Source organism: Petromyzon marinus, chromosome 73 (genome assembly GCF_048934315.1).
Source record: "Petromyzon marinus isolate PM22_M1 ecotype Great Lakes invasive population chromosome 73, UKy_Petmar_22M1.pri1.0, whole genome shotgun sequence".
Taxonomy (NCBI): Eukaryota; Metazoa; Chordata; class Hyperoartia; order Petromyzontiformes; family Petromyzontidae; genus Petromyzon; species Petromyzon marinus.
In genome coordinates this window covers 1,925,881-1,935,479 of record NC_133739.1, presented here as the reverse complement: position 1 = coordinate 1,935,479, position 9,599 = coordinate 1,925,881, and the positions used below count along the sequence as shown (strand labels likewise).

General features: G+C 70.7%; 1 protein-coding gene across 3 annotated transcripts in view; it reads right to left on the bottom strand.

Annotated features, from left to right (window-relative positions):
• LOC116958156 (zinc finger MYM-type protein 3-like) overlaps positions 1–9,599 on the bottom strand; it is a 266,666-nt gene that overhangs the window by 170,449 nt on the left and 86,618 nt on the right. For all 3 annotated transcript variants that reach the window (XR_012930617.1, XM_076055902.1, XM_076055903.1), the window contains one exon: positions 7,777–7,897. Coding sequence is in view for 2 of the 3 variants with exons in the window: in XM_076055902.1 (XP_075912017.1) it covers positions 7,777–7,897 (121 nt within the window). In the remaining variant the exon portion in view is untranslated. The remainder of the gene's footprint in view (positions 1–7,776; positions 7,898–9,599) is intronic.

Genomic DNA, 9,599 nt, shown 5'->3' with positions numbered 1-9,599 from the left:
GTCTCTCCCCCCGTGTCTCTCCCACCGTGTCTCTCCCCCCGTGTCTCTACCCCGTCTCTCTCCCCCCGTGTCTCTCCCCCCGTGTCTCTCCCCCCGTGTCTCTCCCCCCGTGTCTCTCCCCCCGTGTCTCTCCCCCCCCGTGTCTCTCCCCCCGTGTCTCTCCCCGTGCCTCTCCCCGTGCCTCTCCCCCCGTGCCTCACCCCCCGTGTCTCACCCCCCGTGTCTCTCCCCCCGTGTCTCACCCCCCGTGTCTCTCCCCCGTGTCTCTCCCCCCGTGTCTCACCCCCCGTGTCTCACCCCCCGTGTCTCTCCTCCCCGTGTCTCTCCTCCCCGTGTCTCTCCCCCCGTGTCTCACCCCCCGTGTCTCACCCCCCGTGTCTCACCCCCCGTGTCTCACCCCCCGTGTCTCACCCCCCGTGTCTCTCCCCCGTGTCTCTCCCCCCGTGTCTCACCCCCCGTGTCTCTCCCCCCGTGTCTCACCCCCCGTGTCTCTCCCCCCGTGTCTCTCCCCCCGTGTCTCTCCCCCCCGTGTCTCTCCCCCCGTGTCTCTCCCCCCCGTGTCTCTCCCCCCGTGTCTCACCCCCCGTGTCTCTCCCCCCGTGTCTCTCCCCCCCGTGTCTCTCCCCCCGTGTCTCACCCCCCGTGTCTCTCCCCCCGTGTCTCTCCTCCCGTGTCTCTCCCCCCCGTGTCTCTCCCCCCGTGTCTCAGCCCCCGTCTCTCTCCCCCCGTGTCTCTCCCCCCGTGTCTCTCCCCCCCGTGTCTCTCCCCCCGTGTCTCTCCCCCCGTGTCTCTCCCCCCCGTGTCTCTCCCCCCGTGTCTCACCCCCCGTGTCTCTCCCCCCGTGTCTCTCCCCCGTGTCTCTTCCCCCGTGTCTCACCCCCCGTGTCTCTCCCCCCGTGTCTCACCCCCCGTATCTCTCCCACCGTGTCTCTCCCCCCCGTGTCTCTCCCCCCGTGTCTCACCCCACGTGTCTCTCCCACCGTGTCTCACCCCCCGTGTCTCACCCCCCGTGTCTCACCCCCCCGTGTCTCTCCCCCCGTGTCTCTCCCCCCCGTGTCTCACCCCCCGTGTCTCTCCCCCCGTGTCTCTCCCACCGTGTCTCTCCCCCCGTGTCTCTACCCCGTCTCTCTCCCCCCGTGTCTCTCCCCCCGTGTCTCTCCCCCCGTGTCTCTCCCCCCCCGTGTCTCTCCCCCCGTGTCTCTCCCCGTGTCTCTCCCCCCGTGTCTCACCCCCCGTGTCTCACCCCCCGTGTCTCTCCCCCCGTGTCTCACCCCCCGTGTCTCTCCCCCCGTGTCTCTCCCCCCGTGTCTCTCCCCCCCGTGTCTCACCCCCCGTGTCTCTCCCCCCGTGTCTCTCCCCCCGTGTCTCTCCCCCCGTGTCTCTCCCACCGTGTCTCTCCCCCCGTGTCTCTACCCCGTCTCTCTCCCCCCGTGTCTCTCCCCCCGTGTCTCTCCCCCCGTGTCTCTCCCCCCGTGTCTCTCCCCCCCCGTGTCTCTCCCCCCGTGTCTCTCCCCGTGTCTCTCCGAGTCTCTCCCCCCGTGTCTCACCCCCCGTGTCTCACCCCCCGTGTCTCTCCCCCCGTGTCTCACCCCCCGTGTCTCTCCCCCCGTGTCTCTCCCCCCGTGTCTCACCCCCCGTGTCTCACCCCCCGTGTCTCTCCTCCCCGTGTCTCTCCTCCCCGTGTCTCTCCCCCCGTGTCTCACCCCCCGTGTCTCACCCCCCGTGTCTCACCCCCCGTGTCTCTCCCCCCGTGTCTCTCCCCCCGTGTCTCACCCCCCGTGTCTCTCCCCCCGTGTCTCACCCCCCGTGTCTCTCCCCCCGTGTCTCTCCCCCCGTGTCTCTCCCCCCGTGTCTCACCCCCCGTGTCTCTCCCCCCGTGTCTCTCCCCCGGTGTCTCACCCCCCGGTGTCTCACCCCCCGTGTCTCACCCCCCGTGTCTCACCCCCCGTGTCTCACCCCCCGTGTCTCACCCCCCGTGTCTCACCCCCCGTCTCTCTCCCCCCGTGTCTCTCCCACCGTGTCTCTCCCACCGTGTCTCCCCCCCCGTGTCTCTCCCCCCCCGTCTCTCTCCCCCCGTGTCTCTCCCCCGTGTCTCTCCCCCCCCGTCTCTCTCCCCCCGTGTCTCTCCCCCGTGTCTCTCCCCCCCGTGTCTCTCCCCCCGTGTCTCACCCCCGTGTCTCACCCCCCGTGTCTCACCCCCCGTGTCTCTCCCCCCGTGTCTCACCCCCCGTCTCTCTCCCCCCGTGTCTCTCCCACCGTGTCTCTCCCCCCGTGTCTCACCCCCCGTGTCTCTCCCCCCGTGTCTCACCCCCCGTGTCTCACCCCCCGTGTCTCACCCCCCGTGTCTCACCCCCCGTGTCTCACCCCCCGTGTCTCACCCCCCGTGTCTCTCCCCCCGTGTCTCACCCCCCGTCTCTCTCCCCCCGTGTCTCTCCCACCGTGTCTCTCCCCCCGTGTCTCACCCCCCGTGTCTCTCCCCCCGTGTCTCACCCCCCGTGTCTCACCCCCCGTGTCTCACCCCCCGTGTCTCTCCCCCCGTGTCTCTCCCCCCGTGTCTCTCCCCCCGTGTCTCACCCCCCGTGTCTCACCCCCCGTGTCTCACCCCCCGTGTCTCACCCCCCGTGTCTCACCCCCCGTGTCTCTCCCCCCGTGTCTCACCCCCCGTCTCTCTCCCCCCGTGTCTCTCCCACCGTGTCTCTCCCCCCGTGTCTCACCCCCCGTGTCTCTCCCCCCGTGTCTCTCCCCCCGTGTCTCACCCCCCGTGTCTCACCCCCCGTGTCTCACCCCCCGTGTCTCACCCCCCGTGTCTCACCCCCCGTGTCTCACCCCCCGTGTCCCTCCCCCCGTGTCTCTCCCACCGTGTCTCACCCCCCGTGTCTCACCCCCCCCCCCGTGTCTCTCCCCCCGTGTCTCTCCCCCCGTGTCTCTCCCTGTGTCTCTCCCCCCCCGTGTCTCTCCCCCCCCGTCTCTCTCCCCCCGTGTCTCTCCCCCGTGTCTCTCCCCCCCCGTCTCTCTCCCCCTGTGTCTCTCCCCCCGTGTCTCTCCCCCCCCGTGTCTCTCCCCCGTGTCTCACCCCCCGTGTCTCACCCCCCGTGTCTCACCCCCCGTGTCTCTCCCCCCGTGTCTCACCCCCCGTCTCTCTCCCCCCGTGTCTCTCCCACCGTGTCTCTCCCCCCGTGTCTCACCCCCCGTGTCTCTCCCCCCGTGTCTCTCCCCCCGTGTCTCACCCCCCGTGTCTCACCCCCCGTGTCTCACCCCCCGTGTCTCACCCCCCGTGTCTCACCCCCCGTGTCTCTCCCCCCGTGTCTCTCCCCCCGTGTCTCTCCCACCGTGTCTCACCCCCCGTGTCTCACCCCCCCCGTGTCTCTCCCCCCGTGTCTCTCCCCCCGTGTCTCTCCCCGTGTCTCTCCCCCCCCGTGTCTCTCCCCCCCCGTCTCTCTCCCCCCGTGTCTCTCCCCCGTGTCTCTCCCCCCCCCGTCTCTCTCCCCCCGTGTCTCTCCCCCGTGTCTCTCCCCCCCCGTGTCTCTCCCCCCGTGTCTCTCCCCCCGTGTCTCTCCCCCCGTGTCTCACCCCCCGTGTCTCACCCCCCGTGTCTCACCCCCCGTGTCTCTCCCCCCGTGTCTCTCCCCCCGTGTCTCTCCCACCGTGTCTCACCCCCCGTGTCTCTCCCCGTGTCTCTCCCCCCCCGTCTCTCTCCCCCCGTGTCTCTCCCCCGTGTCTCTCCCCCCCGTCTCTCTCCCCCCGTGTCTCTCCCCCGTGTCTCTCCCCCCCCGTGTCTCTCCCCCCGTGTCTCTCCCCCCGTGTCTCTCCCCCCGTGTCTCTCCCCCCGTGTCTCTCCCCCCCGTGTCTCTCCCCCCCCGTCTCTCTCCCCCCGTGTCTCTCCCCCGTGTCTCTCCCCCCCCGTGTCTCTCCCCCCGTGTCTCTCCCCCCGTGTCTCTCCCCCCGTGTCTCTCCCCCCGTGTCTCTCCCCCCGTGTCTCTCCCCCCCCGTGTCTCTCCCCCCGTGTCTCTACCCCCGTGTCTCTCCCCGTGTCTCCCCGTGTCTCCCGGTGTCTCCCCCCGTGTCTCCCCCCCGTTTCTCCCCCCCCCGTGTCTCCCCCCCCGTGTCTCTCCCCCCGTGTCTCTCCCCCCGTGTCTCTCCCCCGTGTCTCCTCCCCCCGTGTCTCTCCCCCCGTGTCTCCCCCCCCGTGTCTCTCCCCCCGTGTCTCTCCCCCCGTGTCTCTCCCCCCGTGTCTCTCCCCCCGTGTCTCTCCCCCGTGTCTCCTCCCCCCGTGTCTCCTCCCCCCGTGTCTCCCCCCCCGTGTCTCCCCCCCCGTGTCTCTCCCCCCGTGTCTCTCCCCCCGTGTCTCTCCCCCCGTGTCTCTCCCCCCGTGTCTCCCCCCCGTGTCTCCCCCCGTGTCTCCCCCCGTGTCTCCCCCCCCGTGTCTCCCCGTGTCTCTCCCCGTGTCTCTCCCCGTGTCTCTCCCCGTGTCTCTCCCCGTGTCTCCCCGTGTCTCCCCCCGTGTCTCCCCCCGTGTCTCCCCCCGTGTCTCCCCCCGTGTCTCCCCCCCCCCCCCCGTGTCTCCCCCCCGTGTCTCTCCCCCTGTGTCTCCCCCCCCCGTGTCTCCCCCCGTGTCTCCCCCCCCGTGTCTCTCCCCCCGTGTCTCCCCCCCCGTGTCTCTCCCCGTGTCTCTCCCCGTGTCTCTCCCCGTGTCTCCCCCCGTGTCTCCCCCCCGTGTCTCCCCGTGTCTCCCCCCGTGTCTCCCCCCCGTTTCTCCCCCCCCGTGTCTCCCCCCCCGTGTCTCCCCCCCCGTGTCTCTCCCCCCGTGTCTCTCCCCCGTGTCTCCCCCCCCGTGTCTCTCCCCCCGTGTCTCACCCCATGTCTCCTCCCCCCGTGTCTCCTCCCCCCGTGTCTCCCCCCCCGTGTCTCTCCCCCCGTGTCTCTCCCCCGTGTCTCTCCCCCGTGTCTCTCCCCCGTGTCTCTCCCCCGTGTCTCCCCCCCCGTGTCTCTCCCCCCGTGTCTCTCCCCCGTGTCTCCCCCCCCCCGTGTCTCTCCCCCCGTGTCTCCCCCCCGTGTCTCCCCCCGTGTCTCCCCCCGTGTCTCCCCCCGTGTCTCCCCGTGTCTCCCCCCCCCCGTGTCTCCCCGTGTCTCCCCCCCCCGTGTCTCCCCGTGTCTCTCCCCGTGTCTCTCCCCGTGTCTCTCCCCGTGTCTCTCCCCGTGTCTCTCCCCGTGTCTCTCCCCGTGTCTCCCCGTGTCTCCCCCGTGTCTCCCCCTGTGTCTCCCCCCGTGTCTCCCCCCGTGTCTCCCCCCCCCCCGTGTCTCCCCCCCGTGTCTCTCCCCCCGTGTCTCCCCCCGTGTCTCCCCCCCCGTGTCTCCCCCCCCGTGTCTCCCCGTGTCTCCCCCCGTGTCTCTCCCCCCGTGTCTTCCCCCCCGTGTCTCTCCCCGTGTCTCTCCCCGTGTCTCTCCCCCCGTGTCTCCCCCCCCCGTGTCTCTCCCCGTGTCTCCCCCCGTGTCTCCCCCCGTGTCTCCCCGTGTCTCCCCCCCGTGTCTCCCCCCGTGTCTCCCCAGTGTCTCCCCGTGTCTCCCCGTGTCTCCCCCCGTGTCTCTCCCCCCGTGTCTCCCCCCCCGTGTCTCCCCCCGTGTCTCCCCCCCCGTGTCTCCCCCCCCGTGTCTCCCCGTGTCTCCCCCCCGTGTCTCTCCCCCCGTGTCTCTCCCCCCCGTGTCTCTCCCCGTGTCTCCCCCCGTGTCTCCCCGTGTCTCCCCGTGTCTCCCCCCGTGTCTCTCCCCCCGTGTCTCCCCGTGTCTCCCCGTGTCTCCCCCCGTGTCTCCCCCCCGTGTCTCCCCCCGTGTCTCCCCCCCCGTGTCTCCCCCCCCGTGTCTCCCCCCGTGTCTCCCCCCCCGTGTCTCCCCCCGTGTCTCCCCGTGTCTCCCCGTGTCTCCCCCCGTGTCTCCCCCCGCGTCTCTCCCCCGTGTCTCTCCCCCCGTGTCTCCCTGTGTCTCCCCGTGTCTCTCCGTGTCTCCCCCCCTTGTCTCCCCGTGTCTCCCCCTGTGTCTCCCCGTGTCTCCCCCCCCGTGTCTCCCCCCCCCGTGTCTCCCCGTGTCTCCCCCCGTGTCTCTCCCCCCGTGTCTCCCCCCCCGTGTCTCTCCCCGTGTCTCTCCCCGTGTCTCTCCCCCCCCGTGTCTCTCCCCCCGTGTCTCCCCCCCCCGTGTCTCTCCCCGTGTCTCTCCCCGTGTCTCTCACCGTGTCTCTCCCCCCGTGTCTCTCCCCCCGTGTCTCTCCCCCCGTGTCTCTCCCCCCCCGTGTCTCTCCCCCCGTGTCTCTACCCCGTGTCTCTCCCCGTGTCTCCCCGTGTCTCCCCCCCGTGTCTCCCCCCCGTTTCTCCCCCCCCGTGTCTCCCCCCCCGTGTCTCTCCCCGTGTCTCCCCGTGTCTCCCCCCCGTGTCTCCCCGTGTCTCCCCCCGTGTCTCCCCCCCGTTTCTCCCCCCCCGTGTCTCCCCCCGTGTCTCCCCCCCCGTGTCTCCCCCCCCGTGTCTCCCCCCCCGTGTCTCCCCCCGTGTCTCCCCCCCCGTGTCTCCCCCCGTGTCTCCCCGTGTCTCCCCGTGTCTCCCCCCGTGTCTCCCCCCGTGTCTCTCCCCCGTGTCTCTCCCCCCGTGTCTCCCTGTGTCTCCCCGTGTCTCTCCGTGTCTCCCCTCCTTGTCTCCCCGTGTCTCCCCCTGTGTCTCCCCGTGTCTCCCCCCCCGTGTCTCCCCCCCCCGTGTCTCCCCGTGTCTCCCCCCGTGTCTCTCCCCCCGTGTCTCCCCCCCCGTGTCTCTCCCCGTGTCTCTCCCCGTGTCTCTCCCCCCCCGTGTCTCTCCCCCCGTGTCTCCCCCCCCCGTGTCTCTCCCCGTGTCTCTCCCCGTGTCTCTCCCCGTGTCTCTCCCCGTGTCTCTCCCCCCGTGTCTCTCCCCCCGTGTCTCTCCCCCCGTGTCTCTCCCCCCGTGTCTCTCCCCCCCCGTGTCTCTCCCCCCGTGTCTCTACCCCGTGTCTCTCCCCGTGTCTCCCCGTGTCTCCCCCCCGTGTCTCCCCGTGTCTCCCCCCGTGTCTCCCCCCCGTTTCTCTCCCCCCGTGTCTCCCCCCCCGTGTCTCTCCCCCCGTGTCTCTCCCCCCGTGTCTCTCCCCCGTGTCTCTCCCCCCGTGTCTCCCCCCCCGTGTCTCTCCCCCCGTGTCTCTCCCCCGTGTCTCCCCCCCCCCGTGTCTCTCCCCCCGTGTCTCCCCCCCGTGTCTCCCCCCGTGTCTCCCCCCGTGTCTCCCCGTGTCTCCCCCCCCCCGTGTCTCCCCGTGTCTCCCCCCTCCGTGTCTCCCCGTGTCTCTCCCCGTGTCTCTCCCCCCGTGTCTCCCCCCCGTGTCTCTCCCCGTGTCTCCCCCCGTGTCTCCCCCCCGTGTCTCTCCCCCGTGTCTCCCCGTGTCTCTCCCTGTGTCTCCCCCGTGTCTCACCCCGTGTCTCTCCCCGTGTCTCTCCCCCCGTGTCTCTCCCTGTGTCTCCCTGTGTCTCTCCCCCCGTGTCTCTCCCCCGTGTCTCCCCCCCCCGTGTCTCTCCCCCCGTGTCTCCCCCCCGTGTCTCCCCCAAGTGTCTCTCCCCCGTGTCTCCCCGTGTCTCTCCCTGTGTCTCCCCGTGTCTCTCCCCATGTCTCCCCGTGTCTCTCCCCGTGTCTCCCCGTGTCTCCCCAGTGTCTCCCCGTGTCTCTCCCCGTGTCTCTCCCCGTGTCTCTCCCCGTGTCTCCCCCCCGTGTCTCCCCCCCCGCCCACCGCGTGTCTCACCACTTGGAGAGGTAGAACTCGTACAGGCGGACCGGGCACCTCAGCGGGTTGTCAACATTCTCCGGCTGTAGCAGCCACAGCTCCTCGTCACGCCGACGCCGATAGCCGGAGGCCTGGCGCTCTGGAGGAGGCGAGGAGGTGGACGGTGAGGAGGTGGACGGTGAGGAGGTGGACGGTGAGGAGGTGGACGGTGAGGAGGTGGACGGTGAGGTGGTGGACGATGAGGTGGACGATGAGGTGGATGGTGAGGTGGACGGTGAGGTGGACGGTGAGGAGGTGGACGGTGAGGAGGTGGACGGTGAGGGGGTGGACGGTGAGGAGGTGGACGGTGAGGTGGTGGATGATGAGGAGGTGGATGGTGAGGTGGACAATGAGGAGGTGGACGGTGAGGAGGTGGACGGTGAGGAGGTGGACGGTGAGGAGGTGGACGGTGAGGAGGTGGACGGCGAGGAGGTGGACGGTGAGGAGGTGGACGGTGAGGAGGTGGACGGTGAGGAGGTGGACGGTGAGGAGGTGGACGGCGAGGAGGTGGACGGTGAGGAGGTGGACGGTGAGGAGGTGGACGGTGAGGAGGTGGACGATGGACGGTGAGGAGGTGGACGATGGACGGTGAGGAGGTGGACGGTGAGGAGGTGGACGATGGACGGTGAGGAGGTGGACGGCGAGGAGGTGGACGGTGAGGAGGTGGACGGTGAGGAGGTGGACGATGGACGGTGAGGAGGTGGACGGCGAGGTGGACGGTGAGGAGGTGGACGGTGAGGAGGTGGACGGTGAGGAGGTGGACGGTGAGGAGGTGGACGGTGAGGAGGTGGACGGTGAGGAGGTGGACGGTGAGGAGGTGGACGGTGAGGAGGTGGACGGTGAGGAGGTGGACGATGGACGGTGAGGAGGTGGACGGCGAGGAGGTGGACGGTGAGGAGGTGGACGGCGAGGAGGTGGACGGCGAGGAGGTGGACGGTGAGGAGGTGGACGGCGAGGAGGTGGACGGTGAGGAGGTGGACGATGGACGGTGAGGAGGTGGACGGCGAGGAGGTGGACGGCGAGGAGGTGGACGGCGAGGAGGTGGACGGTGAGGAGGTGGACGATGGACGGTGAGGAGGTGGACGGCGAGGAGGTGGACGGTGAGGAGGTGGACGGCGAGGAGGTGGACGGCGAGGAGGTGGACGGTGAGGAGGTGGACGATGAGATGGTGGACGGCGAGGAGGTGGACGGCGAGGAGGTGGACGATGAGGAGGTGGACGGCGAGGAGGTGGACGATGAGGAGGTGGATGGTGAGGAAGTGGACGGTGAGGAGGTGGACGGTGAGGAGGTGGACGATGAGGAGGTGGACGGTGAGGAGGTGGACGATGAGGAGGTGGACGGTGAGGAGGTGGACGATGAGGTGGTGGACGGCGAGGAGGTGGACGATGAGGAGGTGGACGGTGAGGAGGTGGACGGTGAGGAGGTGGACGGCGAGGAGGTGGACGGTGAGGAGGTGGACGGTGAGGAGGTGGACGGTGAGGAGGTGGACGGTGAGGAGGTGGACGGTGAGGAGGTGGACGATGGACGGTGAGGAGGTGGACGGTGAGGAGGTGGACGGCGAGGAGGTGGACGATGAGGAGGTGGACGATGAGGTGGTGGACGGCGAGGAGGTGGACGATGAGGAGGTGGACGGTGAGGAGGTGGACGGTGAGGAGGTGGACGGCGAGGAGGTGGACGGTGAGGAGGTGGACGGTGAGGAGGTGGACGGTGAGGAGGTGGACGGTGAGGAGGTGGACGGTGAGGAGGTGGACGATGGACGGTGAGGAGGTGGACGGTGAGGAGGTGGACGGTGAGGAGGTGGA